General features: G+C 33.8%; 1 protein-coding gene across 1 annotated transcript in view; it reads left to right on the forward strand.

The window, feature by feature from the left end:
• Cnbd1 (cyclic nucleotide binding domain containing 1) overlaps positions 1-24,444 on the forward strand; it is a 416,492-nt gene that overhangs the window by 375,108 nt on the left and 16,940 nt on the right. Inside the window, exon 12 of the mRNA XM_051198441.1 lies at positions 17,044-17,103. Within this exon, the coding sequence (XP_051054398.1) occupies positions 17,044-17,103 (60 nt within the window). The remainder of the gene's footprint in view (positions 1-17,043; positions 17,104-24,444) is intronic.

Genomic DNA, 24,444 nt, shown 5'->3' on the forward strand with positions numbered 1-24,444 from the left:
GTCAGGTTTGAAGTAAGTTTCCTTTATCATCTAAATCTTTGGATTGTTTATTAATGACTACTGTGTAGATAGTTTTCAAATGCTGATAAACAAAAATGTGCCAAGTCCATCTTCCAGTCTGGTGAAGATAGTCCTGGATTCTGAACACTAAGGAAGACACATCTGTGCTAAACACAAGAAAGTAAAACAGAATCATTTACTATGGCAATGTGTTAATGACTATATACTCATTTTTAAATCTGTCTTCATAACTATGCTCTTTTATGACAGTTACCAAGCTGCTCAGAATGTTCCATTCCTTAGGGCTTCTATTCCAGTACTTTGCAAAAGCTAGCATCATTCCATTGACTATATTCTAGCATAGTCAAAATTAAGTGAGCAAATTATATGTCTAAACACCACACATTTAAAAGTTTTATTCATTTTGTACTGGTGAGAATTTTTCCTGAGACATGAAATTATTTTTACTTCTTTAAAAAAAATGAACTCTATAAATAGCTGTGTTTGCTTACATGATAGCTGGGGGTATATAGCCAAATGTCTGTCTGTTTTGGCTTGGGGAAGATCATTATGTAAACTCTCCTGCTCACTTTGAGTCAATCTTCCCTGGTATAAACATGATTGCTTTGTATTTTTAGATGTCCATTGATCTAGAAATGGCTGTAGACTATTGTCTATGATGTTATTTGAAGATCTTTCTTTTTTTAACATTGGGACTTCAACTTAATCTTGTTTTGCAATAGTTTTATCTTGCTGTGTATGAACATGCTTTTGGTTTAATTTTTGTGTACTGTTCATTCCAGTTTTATGCTTCTAAAACTATGAGCTTGTAAACTCCATTTGGTGGTAGCTAGTATATTTCAAATACCGTTGCTGTTTCATTGTCTTCTCTCATTTTGGGTTCTATGGAAGCATAGGTAAAAAATTTTCATTACAGTATCCTTTTTCCTACACACCTTTATTTGTTTCTTGTTGTCGGTATCTCTCCTTAACTTTACAGTCATTAATTGTCCTTTCTCCCAGTTTGCTAATTCTGCCCTCTATGATTTTAACTTGTTCTGTGTTATTTTCTTGGTGTCCAGTCATAACTCGAAGATTTATACTACTATATGAGTTTGTAGTCTATCTTTTCCTAGAGAAACTTGTATTGAAAGTTATTTTAAATTCCTAATCAACTAATTATAATATTAAAATCTTGGCATTGTATATAAAATATCTATCTGTTCTTTGTTTTCTTTTAGGCATGATTGTCCCTAGACTGATAAGTTTCAACTGAATAATTGAATTAAAAAATACTTATGCAGATTTTAGATGATATTCCTCTGTTGATATGATTCATTTCTGTAGTAGGCTGACAGAGTGCTGGATTTGTCACTTTATCCAATCAAGGCAAATTGAATTGAACCTCAAAGGAAATGCAATGGTCTGCTTCTTCCATTCAGTTAGTCATCAAGGTTTTCAATAAAATTAGAGAATACAATTTAGGCTCCTTCTTTTAGCAATAATTTTGTTCATTTAGCCTTTGTATTACAATGAAATCATATGGGGAAAATTGACTATGTGTTTGATATTTTTCAGAGTATTAATTTCATCATTGTAGACTCATGGATTCAGGAAAAGCTCAGGTGCTCTTTGTCCCCAGTAACAATTCTCACTCCCAACAAATCCTTTTAGTAGGCTATGCAAATAGTCCCAAATTCATCAAATCAGCAGGACAATGATAGCTCTTCCTCATGTTACCCATTTTTTATGACCTTGTGGCATTTGCAGAATTTTGAATACTTTATAGAAGTGATTCCTCCTCCCTAAGCTGCTTCAACCATGCCCATCAAACCAGTACTCTGTTACTCCCTAATCACTCGGCCCAACAGAAGTTCTGAATCTATTTTCTCAAAAGGGCAGAACTAAGTTTTTTGTCCACATTAATTTTATCTTCATAGAGTACATGGAATAATCTTTATATTGTCATTTTTTAGTTGGAGACATGACCAACTAGACATGGAAGGAATTGGTTAGCTTCATTTTTTTTTTTTTTTTCTAATGAATGATTCAAAGTTGCCTATGGTCTTCTAACTATTATAACTTTGAAATAGTCTTCTCCATATATTTCCATTTGAATATCACAGACTTTTCTTCTTTATATGTGCATATGCTAATATTGCTCATGTGAAAAAGAAAGATTCTTTACTTTATGCTTTGTGGAAAGATTAAATTCTAGAAAGGTTTTTAGTAACTGTGCTAGTTAGTGGTCTGGTGTTTCTCTCTCTCTCTCTCTCTCTCTCTCTCTCTCTCTCTCTCTCTCTCTCTCTCTCTCTCTCTGTGTGTGTGTGTGTCTTTTGTCACCTTGACACAAGCTAGAGTCACCAAAAGAAGAGGAAACATCAGTTGAGAAAACGTTTCAAGTTGGCCTGTAAGCAACTCTTATTGGGCAATTTTTTATTTAATGATTCCTAAGGGAGAATATTGCCCACTGTAGGTAGTATCAACTCTAGGCATGTAGTCTTGCAGTGTGTTAAACCTGATGGTCATTTGTATAACTTCTTTAAGTCTACTTTAGACACTTTTTCTTTTTCTTTTTTCTTTTTTTTTCTTTTTTTTTTTTTTTGCTTTTATTTCCAGATTTTTGTTTTGTTCTCTTTGAACCTAGATAATTTTTAGATTATTTAGATTATTTAGTTACATTGATGTTTTTGTTCCTGAGTACTTTTTAAATTGTAACTATGTCTGGATATGAATTCCTTACAAATATTAGTACGTGGCATTTTCCCTTATTGAATAGATTGTCTCATTTTGTTGTGGATTGTCTTCTGATTATAGATTTCTAATTTTATAAATTTTAGTTTTCTATCCCCTCTTCTTTATATGAAGCTTAAATCCAAAATCTTTGCTCATACAATGAGTGATAATGTTCCCCCAATGTTTTCTCACAATCGTTACAGATTTTACTTTTACAGTTTTCATATTTTTGAACTGATGATTTTACAGAGAGACAGTAATCAAGTATCTGCTTATAAATATCTAGTTAATCCAGCACCAGTCACTTGAGATTTATACTTTCTTTAATGTACACATACACACACAGTAACTTTGTTGTAGAGCTGTTGGCTGACAACATGAAGGCTGATTTCTTCCTTCCTGCCTGTCCGTATGTCAAGGTGGTTTTGGAGTCCTTTGAGTTTTGATTTGAATTTAGGTTGTATTTTATATCTTCATAAAAAATTTCATGTGTATTTTGATGTGAGATAGTTGTGTATTGTGAGATACTTGGGTATTGCAGCTATTTTAACAGTGTCAAATCATAGAATTCTCAAGTGCTAAGTATTTCCTTTTGTTATGTCTTTCTCGAAAGATTTTATACTAGTGTTCTAAATTTCATTGTGGTGATTATTGCTTACATGGCTATATTTATTTATTATTCTCTCTCTCTCTCTCTCTCTCTCTGTGTGTGTGTGTGTGTGTGTGTGTGTGATTGTGTGTGTTTCTCTGTGTGTGTGTACTACATATGTGGTAGTCAGAGGAAAACCTTGTGTAGTTGATATAGAGGTCATTGGGATATTGTTGTAAGTGCTTTTTTCCTTCTGAATTATCTTCATGAGATCAATTCATAGGCACTTAATAAACATATATATATATATATATATATATATATATTTGTGAGAATAAGGTTTTCTTTTGATTCTTGATTCTGTAGCAAATCCAGTTTGGTATATACAAAGATTATTTTTACATTCTTACATTTTAGTTAGTTGATTAACCAGTTTTAATATGCTATTGCTTCAAACATTTTGGAATATATTCATATGTGTGTGTGTGTACATGGATGAAATGTTTTTTGACTATATGAAAAAGAAGAAAAAGAACACAGAGAATAAGGGAAATATTTTGAAAACATTGGAGCTGGTTTCTATGATACTGATAACATTTTGTTTTCATCATAGAAGTTTATATTTATTATAATATACCATGAAAAACAAAATGTCATTGATAAGGATACTTTTATGCTTATGAAAAGTTATCTGCTTATTATTGAGCAAAAAACTGATCTGTAAAGGAACACAATAATTACACTTAGCATTTTTGTTGTTGTGTTTATTTTTTGTTTTCTCTGTATTGCTTTGGAGCCTGTCCTGGAACTAGCTCTATAAACAAGGCTGGCCTCTAACTCACAGAGTTCTACTTGCCTCTGCCTTCTGAGTGCTAGGATCAAAGGCATGCACCACCAACACCCTGCCTTACTCTCAGCTTTTAAAGAGAAATATGGAAAAATAATCACTATAAAAAATTAAGAAGAATCATAAATGTGTTGGGGGAATTAAGGAATTCCTAATCAGTTGGCCTTCTCCAGTTTAATATTTATTTGTTATAAATAGGTTATTTCATTAACTTTTATGGAAAGTTGTGTAAAAAAAAAATCTCAGAATGCTATACCAACAAATAATTAAGTCATTTTTGAAGAAGCCTGTTAATATCTTTCCTGACTTCCTGGCTTCCCTAGTAATAACTCTGTAATTCATGCAAATAATTTTAACTCTCATCAACATTATCAAATAATTATGATTTTGGTGGTATTGCAGGGTCTTGTGCTAGGCTAATGCTTAAATTTTGAGCAATTGCTATACTGATTTCCAAAGTGACTATACGAGTTTGGACTCCCAGACTCAAAGGAGGAGTGTTCACCTTTTCTCCATATTATTTCCAGCATAAGCTGTCATTGGTGTTTTTGATCTTAGCCAATCTTATAGGTGTAAGATGGAATATCAGAATGGTTTTGTATTTCCTTGATGACTAAAGATGTTAAGTATTTCTTTAAGTGTCTTTCTGCCATTTGAGATTGTTATGTTGAGAATTCCATGTTTAGTTCTGTACCCCTTTTTAAAATTTTTAATTGGATTATGTCTAGTTTATTGAGTTCTTTGTACATTTTAGAAATCAGCCCTCTGTCAGATGTGGGATTGGTGAAGCTTTTTTCCCATTCTGTAGGAAGACATTTTTTCTTGTTGGTCATGTTCCTTGATAATTTAAGGGAGTATATTTGTTTAATTCAATGGTTAATGAGTTAATAATTAATGATAAAGGAAAAGGGACAGATTAATTAAAATGATAATTTTATCCAAATATATTATATTAGCATGAATAAACAATTGGTTCTACCACTTAGAGATATTACAATTTTATAAAGTTTTAGTTGTCAAAAGCAATGCTCTGAGGTGGGCAGTGGTGGCACATGCCTTTAATCCCAGAACTCTGTAGGCAGAGGCTGGAAGATCTCTGTGAGTTCAAGACCAGCCTAGTCTATAAGAGCTAGTTCCAGGATAGACTCTAAAACCACAGAGAAATCCTGTCTCACCCCCCCCCAAAGTAATGCTCTGAACCTTAGTTTCATGCTCACTGCTTCTTTCTCACATAGTCACATAACCTCTCAAACCTGGTGGGAATACATAGGGAGGGTATCTTGAGAATTAAAAATCAATAAATAGAAGGCAGAGAAGTCAAATTCAAATAATACCAGAACATGAGAGTTCTCTACCATTTTCTGTGTTTTCATCTTTTTTGACCAGTAGGTGGACACAACTCAAAAATGCAAGGGCAATGTAGCAATTGATTTCTCTACTTCTTTTAATAAAAGGCATGGGAGAAATTACAGAGAAATTTGTCAAAACAAATAGGGAAATCATAGTTGGGTTTCCCATAAGGTTATTTTAATTTTAAGCTCAGACCCAGGTAAGCACATATCTTTTCTTCACTAATATTTTAAGAAGTAATTAAAAACTGAGACAGAAGGTAGACTACATTGAGTGACCTCCATCAGGAACAAACCTGTTCCTGTAGTATGTCAAGTAATAACGAATACAGCACTCAAAATTGTTTTGGAATTTGCAACCTGAACTTCAATTTTGTGCCAGGCTCTTCTATGACTACAGCAAAACATCATTAGGAGTCATTTTATTGCTAGTTTGGTGGTGGTGGGGTGGCTCAGTTTTATTTGGTTTTACTCTAGGTAAAGCTGTCTATTCTCAGGTCCTTGATGAGCCAAGCACAGTTTGTTGCAGTTTCAACTCATGGAATGGGCCTTAAGTAAAATCAGACATCAATTGGCTACTCCGACAAGCTTTATTTTACTACTGCCCTAGCATATTTTTACAAGCAGGACAGCACTGTAGATCAAAGAATCATGATTTGGTTAGTGTACACATTTTTCCTTTGATAGTTTGAAGAATACCTTTCAGTACCAAAGATACAAGAACATAAAGGTGAAGGTTCTATATGTGCACCAGCCTGCCCTCCCCATGTTAAGTAAGTTCTGTGGGTATTGTTTCAGTAATGGGGCCTTGCTGTTAGTTTGCAGAGCAGTATTAGCCTGCATTTTCTGGGGGATTTCCATTAACCTCTTTAGTCAACAAGTCAATTGAATCTAACCCAGGCATAGTACTGAAAGTATTATTTGGTGACAAGTGATGACCTGTAGGTACTATCTCTCCTATTATTTGGATATTTCATTCAGATTGCCTTTATATATTTTAGGAAGCCTCCACCGCACATGGTTTCTATAAAATTCCCAGGTGCCTCTCAATTATATGCCTTTCCAAGTGTTCCCTTCCTGAATACCTGAGCCCCGTGATCAGTCAACCCTTCCCCTAGTCCATCCATAAAATCTGTTCTATTTCTCCTTCCCAAGGAGATCCATGTATTACCTTCAGCCCCTTCTTCTGCATCTAAGATCTCTGGGTGTGTGGATTATAGCTTGATTATCATTTACTTTTGGCTAATATCCACATGTAAACAAATACATAGCATATTTAATTTTTTGGGTCTGGGATACCTCACTTAGTTTCATTAATCTGCTTGCAAATTTTCATGATTTCTTTTTCTTAAGATCTGAGTAATACTCCATTCTTCTGTTTTTGGAAATCTAGGTTGTTTTCGTGTTCTGAATGTTATGAATAGAGCAATATTGAACACGGTTGCGCAAGTGTTCCTGTGGTAGGATGGAAAGTCCTTTGGCTATTGATATACCCAAAAGTGACACAGTTGCATCTTGAGGTAGATTTATTGCCATTTTTCTGAGGAACCTCAACAATGATTTCTGTAGTGACTGTATAAGTTTGTGCACCCACCAATAAATATCCATATAAAACAAACTTTTGATTCTTTAGAGGCATAGTGACAGACACAGTTCCAACCAGAGCTTTCCTGAAATGTCCCACAGCCTTTTGTCTATTGTACTATTTTATTTTGTGTCTGTTCTAAACTCAACAGCTTATTGAGTGACTCAGCACAAAGCAAGCAACATCTGCTCAGAGGAGATTTTCCTAATTGATATGTTAATTAAAATGACTTCTGGCTCAGAACTTTGTTTATTTTTCATAATACATCAGCCTTGTGGCATTTGCGTGTTGTCATAAAAGTACAAAATATAAATAATCAAAAGATCCATTATTGCTTCTGGATTTGAAGCAGGAAGTAATGTATGACTAAGCAACCTTTTTCACCTTATTTGGGCTAGAACATTCTGGGATTTCCTCCAGGATAAAGATCAGCACAGTGGGATTCATTCATCTGTCACATCAGGACAATTTCAGAGGAGCCTAGTCAGTGTACCCAGAGGCCATGTGAAGGTTTTAGATTTCATAAAGTTTAACAGCCTGCTTATTTATAGCCAAAATACTAGCTTATTATCCAACTCTCTAAAGCAAAGCTAATATAAACAAAATATAACTAGGGCAAATTCATGCCATGTTAAAATGCTTTACAGCCCTGGAGAATCCAGGCTCCATGAAATCTCTGGCAGTTGCATTAGAATTTTGGCTTTAGGTAGAGATGGCATCTATCTGTGGAGATGATTACACTGACAATAATTATACTCTACAGAATTGCACAAACCTTAAGCCACATCAGTAACACCTTAACACTACTTGGACATTTGTCTCTATTTCATTTTTGTTTTAAATCTACTCTCTGGTTTGGAAAATGTTGATGTTTTATGTGCTTAAATAGCTCTCTAATACATAATGAGCTTTTAAAGAGTGGGATGATTGTATTTTATAGGTTTAGACATAGATACTTATATAGATGGGATTCGTTAAAGGGATATATTGCACATTATTAGATTAGACATGGTGATTAATATAAAAACATAGATAAATATTTACTAAAATTTGTTTGGTCACACATATTTGTGAGTAGTAATGAACACTAAAGTGAAAGATAATGTAATTTAAGATCACTAGAAAAATGTTATTTTGTACTTAAAATTTATTTTAATTCTAGTCATCAAAAAATAAAGTTGAATTTCATGATTCATTTAATTCTCATGCAATAGCAAAATTTCCTTTAATTGCAAAAATAGCTGATAACATTAAAGCCAGTTATAGTTATAATTTTGCTACATTAAAAAATGCTTTGATTGAAGGAAATGTTTAAATGATTATAGTTGAGGATATGTGATATTTTCATAAACACTATATTAAAATATCCAATTATAAATTAAATGGGTCTAAATATTAAATGTTTAGACTTGAATGAGCTTCTATAGATCATAATTGTAGACAGAAGTTCTGTCCTACATGGTTTAGCTCCAAATAAACACACAGATACTTCTGTTATTTATAAACTGTTTGGCTGATGGCTTAGACTTCTTACTGGTTAGCCCTCTCTTATTATTGACCAAGTTTTATTGATCTATGTATTTTTACATGGTATTATCTTACCAGAGAATTATCCAGCATGCTACTCCTTGGGCAGCTACATGGTGTCTCTCCTGCAGTCTTCTCTCTGCCTTCCTCTCCCCGAATTCTCCTCATTTGGTAATCCTGCCTATACCTCCTGCCTGGCTACTGATCATTCAATGTTTTATTCATCAACCAATAAGAGAAACATATATACAGAAGGACATCCCCCATTACACAAGAGAAAGGTTTGTCTTAAGTCCTGGAAAGGAGGTAATAAAATAAAATGAAGATTTAATTTGTTTAGTGAATTTAACAATAGGATATAGGATGAAATTACATAATATCTTGATGAAATGAGACATCATATTCTGAGTCTCCCTAAAATATATCAATTTCCTATATTCAACAGCAAACTGCAGATAACAGTAGTGGGTATTTCACATTTTTTTATATAAAGCTCAAATCATTGGGTCCAATAAAAAGCAGAATCATTGTTACCATATGGATGAAGAAGCAGACCTAAAAGCTACAACTGCTAATCCAAAACCATGCTTGTTTATCACCTCTATATAGCCTTCCTGCAACACTATTGAGATGATCTATATAATTAAGATCTGATTAGGATACATAATATGTGTCTCAGCTTTTTAGCATCTGACTTTTGCTTACAGGAAAAAAAAATTCTACATTTCCTAATATGGTCTGGAAATAGAAAGGTACCTACCATTTATTTTGCCTCTTGTCCACACACTTAAAAACCATTTTGTTCACTGGATTTTTTATTGTTGCTACTTATCCTGGCTGTGTCTTTGTGCACTTGCTCATGCTACATGTTATTCCTTGAACATGTTTATTGTTTTTGAACATGTGGCATGTACTTATTCTTCATAGTCAACTTGAGTATCATTTGCAACAGCATGAGTTTTCTAACAGTTGAAGTCAAGGATCATTGTCTGCATATCCCTTGGCATATTTTGACATGCATGTTTGTTGGGATGTTTTGTTTGTCTTATTCCCAGCTGAGAGAAAACTCACTGAGAGCAAAATGTTATGTGTTTAGTTAAGTTATCTTTACACATGATACATTAAAAAATGTTCTGGGAGTACACATTAAAGAGCGAGATCAGTGACCACCAACTTAGATGAAAGAGGATTCATCTAGGAGAACTGGAGATATTTACACAGATACAAATGTAGTCATAGACATATATCAATATGACTATGGCTAGGGACATGCATAAAGACATATACCTACTTATGACTGCTATGCAAATAGATGTAACCAATAGCAATTCATAGATTGTTTCAGAGTGAATCAAATTCACAAACCTCTTGCCTCATCATCTTAAACATTTGTTTGAGTGTGCATCACAACAACTTGCTATTTTAGTTAATTTCCAATATCTGATATGGGTTTTAATAACAAGTCCATAGCTAAATACCAATTACAGACCCTGTATATTCATCAATCTGTGTGATAAAGTGACTTAACTAGATAGTGATTCATGCTACAGTCCCTGTGACCATCTCAATGTCACTTTCCTGCTACTTACACAATATTAATGATAGATTTTTCCAAGTTTTCTAAACCTATATTCTTATTTTATAAATCCTGATAAGTTTCATCCATGAGAACTTCCTCTTTAAAGCCATTTCTACTTAGCTCACTGTTCATTCATGGGACTCACTTACTATAATGATTCAGCATTTTTATGTAATTTCAAAGCCTTCACGTCTTTATGATTACATATTTCTTCAGCTAAATTATAATTTTCTTAAATGCAGAAGTGATGGGGAAAGTATTTCTCTATGTATGTTTCTCTTACTGGGCGATGAATAAAACTCTCAATAAGGCAGGAAGATAGGCGGGATTGGAATTAGGAGGATTCTGTAAAAGGTAAGGGCAAAGCCTGCCACAGAATAGCACTGCTATTGAAGTACTAACAACCTGCTGGGGCATTACTGGGTGAACTACAACCTCATGGAAATACATGAATTGATAGAAATGGGTTAATAATTAAGACAAAGCTAGTCAATAAGAAGTCCATCCCACAGAAAGGGATACTTTCTCAGTCTAGACATATGAGTGAGGGCTTACGCTCTGCCCCAAATGATATGAAAGACTTTGAAGACTCCCCATGGAAGGAATCACCCTCCCTGGGGAGCAGAAAAGGGATGGGCTGGGGTTTGGTGTGGGTAATAGGGGAGGTTGGGAGGGTAAGGAAATTGGGGTTGACATATGAAACAACCTTGTTTCAAATTTAAGTTAAAAAAGGAAAAAAGAAAACAAAAGAAGAAAAACAAGGAGAAGGAGGAGGAGGGGAAGGGAAGAATAAGGAGGAGGAGGAGAAGTAGAAGAGCAAGGCAGTAGCCAACAATATTATAGTTAATATAGTGTCTTTGTGTTTATTTTGGCACGAGGAGACCAAGGACCAGGCTGGAAAGACAAACCATCTGCAACAAAGAAGCAATATCATCCTCATTCTCTTGCAGATTTTATTTCAGGCATTAAAATGATATGAATATAAGAGTCAACCTGGTCTCACTGCCTTGGATTTTAGAATGGCTTTTAAAATTAGGTTTGCTTGATATTTTAATGGTAAATGTCAAAGTAAAATACATTCTTACAGTCAAATTATCCAAGTTTAACTAGTGCATTTATATGTTCTGTATTTAAAGTATAAATGTAGGAATTGTCATGGTTTGATGATATCTGTTGTCATAAGAATTAGTTTTAATTTGTTTGATTTCCTGCCTTTTAGTATTAATTCACTTTATTCTTTACCCAGATCCTTTTGGCTGCCCATAAAGAAACTTACTTGATAGAGTATCATTTCAAAAGCATGTTTTTGCTTTCAAACTTACAACTTGCACATTTAGCTTGTCAATGTCTGACAGTGGATATATGGAAATCAGAAGCTAAGCCATAGGGAGTTAGGGAATGGGTATTTTGATTTTATTCCACTTACTTTTGCCTTTTAATCCTTTAAATTTAATCCTTTAAATTTCTATTGCTAATGAAAGACAATATTTCTCATAAAATAGTCCAATGAGTATTTGAAAGTAATTTATTATAATGAAGTTTCAAAATAGTTTGGAGTGTGCTAAAATCATTTGTTTATATAATAATACTCTTAACTAGGAATATAATAACCCAATTTCCAAATCATGATTCAAATGTTTCAAGATTGAAATAAGCTGAAGATCATGAAATAAAACTAAAGTATTTCTTATCTGTTAATATTTTCTTCACAACATATAATAAAAAATTTATATTCTGAACATATCCATGTAGAGAAATCACAATAACCATGTATTTTAAAAGTCATATTTGAAATTAATTCAATATCATAGAAATAATCTTAAATCTATTTCTATAGTCATATTAATATTTTTTTTATTTCAACACACTCTAATATCTATTTAGCTTAAAAACTTCTTTTTTTATCCTCTTCTCTGTTTCTTTCCTTATTCAAAACAAATATTTTCTTCGATTTAAAAACTGTTCTCAGTTTTTAATGTTTTTTTTTATTCCCATGTTTTGTTTCCAACTCATTTTTGAGCTCTAGTTTATTCATGTAGATACCCATGGCTTTTTTGCTCAATGTGGTAGATTAATAGCAATAACTTCTTTACTCCTTTAGGAAGAGGGGCATAGGATTAGAGAGAGAAAAAGAGAACAACACAGTAGGGTCAAGAAAAGAAAAAGTCTAAAGGATTTATAAAAGCAGGAAAATTTGAGAATTAAGCTTTCTAAAAATATGTTCATTGTATTTATTTAATATGTTCACACACACACACACACACACACACACATAGTATTCAGTGCTTAATTGCAAATATATTGGAAATAAAAAAATAGATTTTACCACAAATATCATCCTAAAAGAACAGACTGAACTGTTATTTAGATTTGAAAAAATCTTTTCAAGCTTTGAGATGGTGTGGTATTTGGAAGATGAACTTTCCTCATGTTTTGAGGGGTAAAGCCTCTTATTTTATCACTGTGTTGGGAAATAGTAATTTTATTGGTCTCCTGGGTACTACTAAAACTTGAGTAGCGATTAAGGAGCTTTCCCTAGCATCTATAACAATTGTCATATGTCTTACTTATAAAACAGTCAATTTTATACTCCAAAGAATGATAAGAAATGATGAAATAGGTTGCTCTAAATTTTTAAATCAAATGGAAATAACCTACCTAGATTTATAAAGGAAAAGAAACCTTGAGAAAGGAAGGCTAGGGCTTTCCTTGATTTCAAGAATTATTACAAAGCTTAAATGAGCACCAAAATGCAGTGCTAGCATATACATGGGTAAATAGACCAATGGAACTACATTCAGCAATACCATTGCCCATGTAGTAAACTGAATATGTAAACTCAAGTACGTACAACTCAGTAAAGTGTGTATGTAATATTTCAGGCAATTAAATGACAAAATAATACTCTTGTCTAAATATTTCTGGGAAAATACTAAACTTCTAACCTTATCTTGGTTCTACAGAAAAATATTAATGCAAATCAAGTAAACATAAACAATTGTGGTGGTTAGATTTTACCATCTGGAATGGACGTGGAACTACAATGAAGAACTGCTTTGATTAGGTTGGCTTTTACTAGTTATGGCTTGCACTAGTTGGGTTAGTTGATGTAGAAAGACCATTCTGTATGTTGGCAGCATCATTTCAAAGCTTGTGCTCTGGACAGTGTGAAAAGAAGGAAGCTAGCTGAACAGTGCTATGTATGTATTAATTCATTGCTTTCTGGTCTTGATAAAGATGTAATGTGACTAGATGATTCTGTGTTCTATTACCTTAAACTCCCTGAAATATGGTTTGTGTATGCAGTGAGACTTGGAGAAAGCAATTTTTTCTTTGCCAAGGATTATAAATTGGAGATAGCTTCTAGATTAGGGATGTAACCTTGTGCCCACTTCCCCTCTCAGCATTGGAACTCCGTTGAGCTTAGTCCTGTGCAGGCAATGTGCGTACTGCCACAGTTCTATAAGTTCATATCTATGTCAGTCTTGTGTCATTGCCTTGTTTCATTGGCATCTCCCATCTTGGAGGAGGGGGTAATTGTGATCAGAATATCTTCTATGAAAAAATTTATTTTCAAGAAAATATTCCTGCAATAATGAGCTAATCTGGAATTATGAGCCAAATGAATACTTCTTTCCTTTAGTTGTGTTTGTCATGAATATTTGTTCTTATTTATTTTTTTAATTTTATCAGTTAGAACACTATAAACATAAAAGCATTTTATGGATGTCTTTTTATTAGAGAAGTTTGTATATGAGTAATGTTTTTAAATTATTTCTTCTCCCCTATCATCCTTCTAACTTCTCCCATGCCCCCCCTTTAAATTCATGTTTTTTTTTAATATTACATGCACACACACACACACATATATATACATATATATATATGTATATATATATACACACACATACATACATACATACATGCAGGACAAAAACATACATAAAATTAGATAAACAAACCTTCAAAGGAATTTATTGCAAATGTGTAGATCATTTTTAAAATTATAGTGTTGATTATTTTTGCTATATTTGGATTTTATGATTGATTGTTGACGTTGTTATAGTTGCTGTTACAATGCTCAGGATTGACCCAGGGATTTCTGAATGCTAGGCAAGGATTTACACTGAGCTAAACTCCCTGCCCCTATTTGTTAATTTATGTAGAAGTAATGTGAAACTAGGGATTTCAAATTCATGTTTATCATTACTACTATTTTCTTGGAAGAAAGTGCTTTTGGCATGGTGTAGGAATTACACTGTGGGAGGATAGCATTATCTAATACATTAATGAAATCCTACTCTGACCAAACCAGACACTGCTTAGTGGAAACCCAGGGTGTGCAGCCAGTTCTATTCACATAGGCCAGAACATCTAGGATTTCCAGTGCCGCATATGTTTAGTGTGTCACCATGGACATCTGCTGATATTGAACATCTGCTTTTTGTTTTCACTGGACAGACAAAAAAAGAATGGGGTCATTAGTTATTCTACAATGTGAAGTTATGCAGAACTCAATTCATGTATGAGAAATAAAGTCAGGAAAGCCATATCCACTATAATTAATTCAAAGTTTGCTTCATGCTGAGAGTCATTACAGACATCATTTCAGAAAAGGCTGCCAAACCATCACATCCACAAATAAAACCAAGTATCTAAATGTTTCTACACAGCATATTTTACCCCCAAATCTGAGAATTTGTTATGTTCTGAACAGCAAAGTAAAGCATGAACTGAATAAAATAACGTTTTTATATGTCTGTTAGTTAATGTTAAATTATATTTAGTGCTATGTTCATTAATACTTACTAAAAATGAGTCATATATGGGATTTACCTTCTATTAATGTATTCAGTTTTTATTAACAATCACAAGTGATTAGGCAGTTATTTTGGACTACTGAAAGCATACTATGCACAAGACCATGTTTCAGAGGATAAATAAGCTTCTCTATATTTTATACATTTTATGTTCTTCTTATACTCGACAATATATGAAACCAAATTTTCTATTATTTGAATTATGTTAATTGCCCATTGAACTGAAGGAGTGTCACAAGCTGTAGTATGAATAGTCAAGTAAAGTGGAATAAGCTTTTCCTGATTAAGAAATCTGTATTAATGTTCATGTGTTCAATCAAATTCTTCTAAAATAAAACATAAATACAATTACTATAAAACATAAAATTTTGGCACTCATTTGATAATTAAAAGTTATATTGCAGATTATGAAAAAGATAGTTGTTTTAAAATATTAAATGGAAGTATGCAAGCACTGAATCATTATATATAGAGAGCCATAGTTACTTATTATGCTCAAAAATTTAGTTTTAAGGATATTATGAACCAAGAGAAAAACTAGCAGAAGAAATGAAACAATATTAATGTTACATAGCAACATAGAAATCATGTTGGCTAAATGTCACTTTAAGTGAATAGCAGGTGTTCTTTCAATTTCTCTTATAATTTACTAGATTGTAATGCTATTCAGGCCATACATGCTTAAAGAGACTTAAAGAGTTTGTTTTTTAGAATTATGGTTTGTGACTAAGCACCACACTGTCACTTTTTGCTTGGATTTTGATCAGTTGTGGTTTTCTGTAATTGTTTCTGTCTGTTGCAAGATATTTCTTTGGTGCTAGGTGAGGCCTATTTTTATTTGTGGGTAAAAGGATAAATATTTTGAGTATAATTAGAATATATAGTTTCAGTAAAATGGCAATTGTAGCATCTTCTCCAAGATCCATGACCTCACTAGACCCAGGTAATAGCATAGGTTTCCATAACTAGGCATGATTTTCCCCATGTTGAATAGGGCCTCATGTTGAATTAAAGAGTTATTGGTTACCTACAGGTATGTGTGCCACTATTGCTTCCAGAGGAATGCTGCTTGATATTGTAGTTCATAGGCATCAGAGCTGGGTAGGAGTATTGGTTATTAATTAAACATAACCTTTATCATCTATGTCTCAAGAGATCTTAATTTAAGATCAGGTATTATAGCAGAAGAGGGATCAGAAAGATTGTAAGGAAAAGCAAAAGGACCAGGGAATTTTTTGTGAGCTTGAAACTCCTAGAAATGTTAAAGAAGCTATAGCCATGGAGTCTCATCAATATTTCTGCCTAAACAAGACATGAACAAGAATAAAAACAATAGACATGCAACCATGAAGGAGGTAAAGGCTATTGTTGTTGCGATACATTATTTATGATTTATTAAATTTTGCCTGAGGATACAGAAAACAAATCTAACCACAAATAATAGAAACAGCCATTGGTGATACAAACCTTTAATCCCGATAGCAATACTAGCAAGCCATAGAGCCAAGCAGTGGTAGTACACACCTTTTATCTCAACCCAAGAGCTAGATATGAACAGATCTTTTAATTCAAAGTCACATTGAGCTGAGTTACATGAAAATGATCTAGTCCTAAAGAGAAACAGTTTACACAAAGGTGATCTCCACAATGGGGATCATATGCTATTCCTCACAAATCTAGGGAGGTATTAAAGTAAGAGAGAATTAGTCTCCAGCCAAGATGAAGAGAGACAGCAGTCTATGATTGCAGTCAGGATTTTTGGAGCTAACCATACCCTTACAATATGAGGTAGAGGTAAACTGACTGCTTTGCTTCTCTGATCTTCAGCAAAAAAAGTAAGTGGGCTCACTTGTTTTTATTTTGTCCTGTTAAGCTGCTTTGAGGTTTTCTAGCTGCTCATGGGCATGTGTTTCAAGGTTCTTTTATTGTAAATGTATTAGTTGGACACAAAAATATATACTAATCAAAATTATTATTCACTTACTTACATAAATATTGTGTTTTCTTACAGGAAGATGTAAAAAATGAATATGTACAGAAGGTACAAGAAAAAGAATGGAAATATTTCAAGGTATAATCCTATATGTACCAACAAAATGTGTAGGATAACTAATAATTCTTTCCTGAAAGCAGTATAATTTCAGCAATTTTAAAAAGTGGGTATATTAAGGAAGATAATCTCATTATAATGAATGTATGCACAAAGGCTTCTAGAGATAATATACTTAGTTCTTTTTGCTTTCGACAAAATTACTATACTAAGAGGAACAAATAGGTCTTCTATATCTGCCATGTGCTAACCAATTTAGAGACTTTATACCTTTCCTCTCCTTTAAGTGTATTAGCTGACTGTGCATTTTATAGAAGATAGTAAGGGCCAGAAAGATTAAAGCACAGATACATCATGAAATTCAGTTGAAATTTTATATTGCTCTCTTCCTTAATTTATGGGTCATTATAATATAGGAATAATGGGGATAAAATCACTTTCACTTTTCTATATAAACACCACTTGAAATATAGTAATGTTTACATTGTTATAGTATCAACATGCATTTTGAATCCCTTGGAAAACTTCCAGAATCATTATCAATTTTAACATTTGTCGTCATTGCTACCTTTACCATCACTTATTGTGTAATTCTACAGAGTAGGAAAAAAAATACAACAAAAAAAACCCCCAACAATTGAATGTGTCATTTGCATATATGCTCAATTTTTTTTGTGTGTGTGCGTGTCTGTGTGTGTGTGTGTATGTGTGTGTGTATGTGTGTGTGTCTGTTTGTTTGTGTGTGTCTGTCTGTGTGTATGTTGGGGGTCAGTGCTAAAAATATGCTTGCACTGGTTTCTTGGTTAATTTGAAGAGTTTTAAAAATGGCTCTATCCTCAGCTTTGTGTCTGGAAATTTCTGATAAGTAACTGAATTGCTACTTTAGACCGGTATGTATTTTGTTCCTTTATGTTTTAGATACGGAGCTACTGGCCCACTGTTTAAGGAATTTGTCAGAAAATTTTTCAAATGGTTGCTTCTATTATGAGAAATGAAGAGTTAGACAAGTGTCTGTGTCAAAGTCTCACCTATCAGGTCATCTGCAATGCTTCAGTCTTTGGTAGAACTGTACTCACTCTTGCCTCTAAGGCTCCAATTATGCATTATTTTAAGATAATTCTTATGAAATTTTTTATATTCTTATCAATCTGTGAGCTCTAGTTGAGCCCCCAGATGGGATCTGTAGTTTTCAAAACATACTACTTTAGTAAAATAGGAAAACTTAGTTTACTGTTAAGAAATATATTTCCTTTTATGTTCCAGTTATTTTATTATTAATTTATTTTTTAATTTTTATTTTACATATTGATCCCAGTTCCCTCTTCCTCCACCCCTCCCTCCTTCTTTCCCTCTCTCTCCTACATCTCTCATGCCCCCTAACCTCCCTTCCCTCCCACCCACCCCACTCCACATGTAGGGTGATGCTGTTCAAGAGGTGTCATCTAAATCTGTTAAATCATTTGGAGTAGGGACTAGGACTTCTCTCCTGTCTCTAGGTTAAGGAAGTATCCCTCCATGAGAAATGTGCCCGCAAAGTACTTTTGTGCACCAGGAATACATCCTGGTTCCACAGTCTGAGGTCCCTTAGACTGCTCAGGCCTCATAGCTGAGACCCATGTTCAGGGGGTCTGAGTCAGTCCCATGCTAGATTCCCAGCTATTAGTCTGGGGGTCCATTAGCTCCTCCTTGTTCATGTCCACTGTCTTTGTGTGTTTCTTCAGCCTGATCTTGTCCTCCCTCTCTGCATCTGGATTCCAGTTTGGCTCAGTGTTTAGTTGTGGGTGTTTGCTTCTGTTTCCATCAGCTACTAGATGAGGGCTCCATGATGGTGGATAAATTAGTCGTTGATCTCATTATCAGGGAAGGGCATTCATGGTAGCCATTCCACTGTTGCTCAAATTGTTAGTTGGTGTCAGTCTTGTCTCTGGACATTTCTCTAGGTTGTTTTCTCTTCAAACCTATAAAAGCTTCCTCTTTTAAAATAATATTTACACTTATGTGTTAAGTAAAATAAAAAAAATAACATTTTAGTGATTTTCCATTTTACTTAAAAGTCCAAATCTCATTCATTAATTACTGATCACTTCATTCCTTCCAACCTCCCTGGCTCTACCTTATTTGCCAATGAAACTTTGTATTTCAGTACTAAGGAAGGCTTGTTTTGTCACTGAAGAGAACTTTACTGAACTGTATGTACACATGCTTAGGCTTTCTAACTTTGCAGCCTTAAACATTACCATTTTCCTTCAGAGAGCTTTACCTGTTTGATTCATACAAATAGAAGCAAAATATTTAATTGGAAAGAACATGAAGCTATATGAATGTACATAATAGCAGGTAATATTTCAGAAACCAAGCACCTATCTAAAAATAATCTTTATTTCACTTGTTAATTTTTAACTACCATCACAGCAAATTTCAGGTTATCCATAGTATCCCATGGGGAATGGTACACACTAATCTGTTATCTTGGCACAGTGGACTCCAATTTAACTGCTTTCCCATATCTTATAACATCACCAACCCTAAGTTGCCTACATGATAGAATAACTGATATAAACAAGGTAATACCATTCCTGGGAAGGAGAGCAAGGGATTGCTGAGGAGAAGTAGAGTGATCACTTAGCATTATTGAGGTATATAAAAGTAAACAATTTTGAAAGTGAGGTGGAGAGGGGGAGAAAGATAGAGAGGAATATGGAGAGGGATTTTAATATCATTACCAAGGACCAAACATTCCTTGCACTTCCATATAGTGCTCCTATATAGTTCCACTGCTTCTTCATGTAAATTTCAAAGGAATACATTTTGATTTTAATGGATCTTGACTATTTTATTTACAGGGATAATACGTAACAACTTGATATGGTACTGACTGTCCAAACCATCTGTGTTTATCCATATTCCTTTGTAATTCTAATAAAATTTGAATTTTACAAGCACCCAGGTTAATGTGGTTCTTTTTATTTATCATGATGTGGTCTGAATCAAGCTTCGACTTAACCCAAGATCTCACATATGCTACATATGTAGTCTCTCTGCCTAACTATTTCTCCATCCCTTACCCTTAAAAGTCAGCTTTGTCTCTCTCTGTCTTTGAGTCTTCCATTGACTTATCAACCAATTGAGATCTTAATAGTTTTTGACTCATAGCAGTTTAGTATATTAAAATGTTTCCTAATTACCCATATGTCCTGTTGATAATACTGTTTTGATGAACATAGATTGTATATATGCAATTGTATAATTTATGAAAAAGTGGTGAATTATCATTCACTGACAATTTACACACACATCTCCCTTTCTTCTTGTAAGTATAACTTCAGGTGCCTGTGAATTGTGACCATGTCAAACAGAATAGTATTGACCACACAGGGAAACATGATGTGAGCGCTTATTTAAAAGTTAGATAGGATACTTTGAAATACAGTTTTCTAATGCTTTAATTAAATTTTATCTTTATAACCTTAAATACAAGAATGCTTTTGATAGTGTGTCCTGTAAGAGAAATTTTTAAAAATGGGATCATTTTTTATTTTTACTTTGCAGATCAATTTTATTTTTTTCCTATTTTTAAAATTCAAATTTGAAACAAGGTAGTTTTACATGTCAATTCCAGTTCCCTCACTGTCACATCCTCCCCTATCACCCACACCAAACTCCAGCCATCCCTTTTCTGCTCCCCAGGGAGTGTGATTCCTTCCATGGGGAATCTTCAAAGACTGTCACATCATTTGAGGCAGTGCCTAGTTCCTCCCCCATGTATCTAGGCTGAGAAAGTATCTCTCTATGTGGGATGGGCTCCCAAAGTCTGTTCCTATACTAGGGATAAATACTGATCCATTACTAGAAGCCCCATTTACTGCTCAGTCCTCCTCCATTAATATCCACATTCAGGAGATCTGGGTCAGTCCTATGCTGGTTTCCAAGCTATCAGCTCCACTTTGTTTATGTCAGCTGATTCTGTGGGTTTCTCCAGCTTGGTCTTGACCCCTTTGCTCATCACTCCTCCCTATCTATAACTGGATTCCAGGAGTTTGGCTAGTGTTTATATATGATTGTCTGCTTCTGCTTCCATTAGCTACTAGATGAAGGCTCTATGATGGCATATAAGGTAGTATTCAACTCATTATTGTGGAAGGATAATAAAGGTAGCCTCTTCACTATTCCTTAGATTGTTAGTTGGGTTCATCCTTGTAAATCTCTGGGCATATCCGTAGTGCCAGATTTCTCCATAAATCTATAATAGCTCCCTCTATTATTGTATCTCTTTGCTTGTTCTCTTCTTTTCTTTCCCTGTCTCAATATTGCTGTTCCCTCATGCCCACCTCTCCATTCCTCTTCTCCCCTTCTCTTTCTCCTAACTACCTCTCCCCTCCCTCTATGCTCCCAATTTCCTCAGGAGATCTTGTCCCCTTCTCCTTCTCTGGGGTACTATGTATATCTTGCTTAGACAGGTAGACCAATGGAATTGAATTGATATTAACCCACATACCTACAAACATCTGATTTTTGACAAAGAAGCTACATTTATACAATGGAAAAATGAAAGCATGGCATAACTGGATGCTGCTGTGTAGAAGATTGCAGATAGATTTATATCTATTGCTATAGGCAAAACTTAAGAATGGATCAAAGACCTCAACATAAATCCAGGCAAACTGAAACTCTTAGAAGAGAAAGTGGGAGGTACCCTTGAACAAATTTGTACAGGAGACCAATTCCTCAACATAACATGAGTAGCACAGACACTGAGATCGCCAATTAATAAATGGTGCCTCCTGAAACTGGGAGGCTTCTGTAAGGCAAAGGAAACAGTCAACAAAACAAAAAAGCAGCCCACAGAATTGGAAAATATCTTCACCAACCCACATCTGTCAGAGGGCTGACTTCCAAAACATAAAAAACTCAAGAAGCTAGTTATCAAAACACCAAATAACCCAATTAAAAGTGGGATACAGAACTAAATAAAGAATTCTCAATGGAGGAATCTAAAATGGCTGAAAAGCACTTGAGGAACTGCTCAACATTCTTAGCCATAAGGGAAATGCAAATCAAAACACTTCTGAGATACTATCTTACTCCTGTCAGAATGGCTAAAATCAAAAACACCAAAGACAGTTTATGCTGGAGAGGATACGGAGAAAGGGGCACATTTCTCAACTGATGGTAGGAGTGCCAACTCACATAGCCACTTTGGAAATCAGTATGGTGGTTCCTCAGGAAAATGGGAATTAGTCTACCTCCATATCCAGGAATTCCACTCTTAGGCATATACCCAAAAATGTACATTCATGCAACAAGGCCATCTGTTCAATAATGTTCATAGTACCATTATTGGTAATAGCAAGAACCTGGAAGCAACCTAGATGTCCCTCAACTGAAGAATGGATAAAAAAAAAAAAAATATGGTACATTTACACAATGGAGTACTACTTAGCAGAAAAACACAATGGAATCCTGAAATTCTCAAGGAAATGGATAGAACTAGAAGAAACCATCCCAAGTGAGACAAACACGGTATATATTCACTCATATATGGGTTTTAGACGTAGAGCAAATGATTAACAGCTTACAATTCACACTGCCAGAAAAGCTAGGTGACAAGGAGGACCGTAGAATCTGATCATGTATAATCAATAATAAAAATAAGAATCAAAGTAGAGCCTTAAAAATGAAATTTGCATTTAGCTTGTGAAATAAAAGCATTAAGAGTGGAAATTGTTTTCCAAATATGTTATATAACTTTTTATGTTCGTTTTCAAATCATTTTATACATTTTAGTATAAATAGGCAATAGATCACATAAGCAAAAGGATAAATCACTGTTTCAGCTCTTTTCAAAAGCTATGATCATCATATGTGTATCAGAAAAGGGATCTTGTTATCAAAGAATAGTAGCTTAATTTTTATATTAAATGATTAATTGTATATGCTACTGCTTGTCAAGTTTATTTTCATTGATTTTTATATTTAATCAGATCTCAAATTAATCTAAGCATATTGATAGTATTATAATATTCAAGGAAAGATACATTGACCTCAGTGTATCTCATGTCTCAATTTGCACTACAAAGGCACAATTCAACACCTTAAAACACACCATGGGAAGCTAAACAAAGCAAAACATTGTCACTCATTGCTATTGTAAGTTACTACTACTCTGTGAGTCCTGAGGCCAAAAGAAATAATTCTACATAAAATATAAATAAATATTAAACACTGAAATGCCCTGATTGCACATATATTTTTGGTTATTGTTATGTATGTATTAGCATTATATCAGTTCTTTGTTGCTGATAACTTTCCTCTACTATATCCCTTTAAGGAAGAGGAAAATGAAATTAAATATCTTTTAGCTGTCTTTTCTTGGGGATATATTTCATTAGCTCCTTATTTTTACCCATAAATCCTACCCTGCATCCCTTTAATTATGTTGTTGCTTGCTCTCTTCTGAATTCTTAGTAATTAACATGAGACAACTAAATTAAATTTAGTTGTTATGCCTAAGTTTGTATGTCCCCCAGTATTGTATTAATTGATATCATACCTTAGGCTGTCTTCTTAAGTGAAATAGAATATGTCATTAAGAAGGCAATATGGCATTCATACAGATTGCAGACAAGGGACTAGAATTGAGAGTAACAGCCAATTCCATTTTGACACTATATTCCCCAACGTATTATAAAATGAAATACAAATTATTAATACATTAAACTCTGTCTTTTCATTTGCAGGAAAAGTTTTCTCTGAAAATTTTTTTTTAAACTTTCCCTCAAGATTTTATGCTCAGTTGGTCAGGTGGGTTTTGATTTTATGAGATAGGGTTCCATGTAGCATGGGAAGTTCTTTATTCTCCTGCCTTCATTTTTGAGCTCTGGGGTTATGGGTATATAGTACCCCACTTGACTTTTCATGCTGTGTGAGCATTGTGTCAGATTTAAAATCATTGTCTTTCTGTTGGTTCCTCTGAGTTGTAGGAATGTCTGCTTCTTTAAGGTAATCAATTTACAATTATTTGTCTAATACAATGCACAAAAATAATCCATAAGCAGACCTTAATAAGTACATTTTAATTTGAAAGTAGACTCATATCTGATAATATAGTTTTCTTATCATTATGTGATTGAAAAAGAAACTTGTCACAATAACTTGCTACTTTATTATTATTGTTGGAATATATGGTGATTTGTAAAGTATGCAGAGATATAGATCTGGATCTCCATAAAGAGACATGAAAAAAGTATATATCTATTGTCTTATATTATTTTCTGGTTCAGCAATACATATTCTAACAAACGCAAATTAAAAGAATATGGTTGACTTAGCTAACAATTTAGGTTACAGACCATCAACATAGTT

The sequence above is a fragment of the Phodopus roborovskii genome, unplaced genomic scaffold, assembly GCF_943737965.1.
Source record: "Phodopus roborovskii unplaced genomic scaffold, PHOROB, whole genome shotgun sequence".
In the NCBI taxonomy this organism is placed as follows: Eukaryota; Metazoa; Chordata; class Mammalia; order Rodentia; family Cricetidae; genus Phodopus; species Phodopus roborovskii.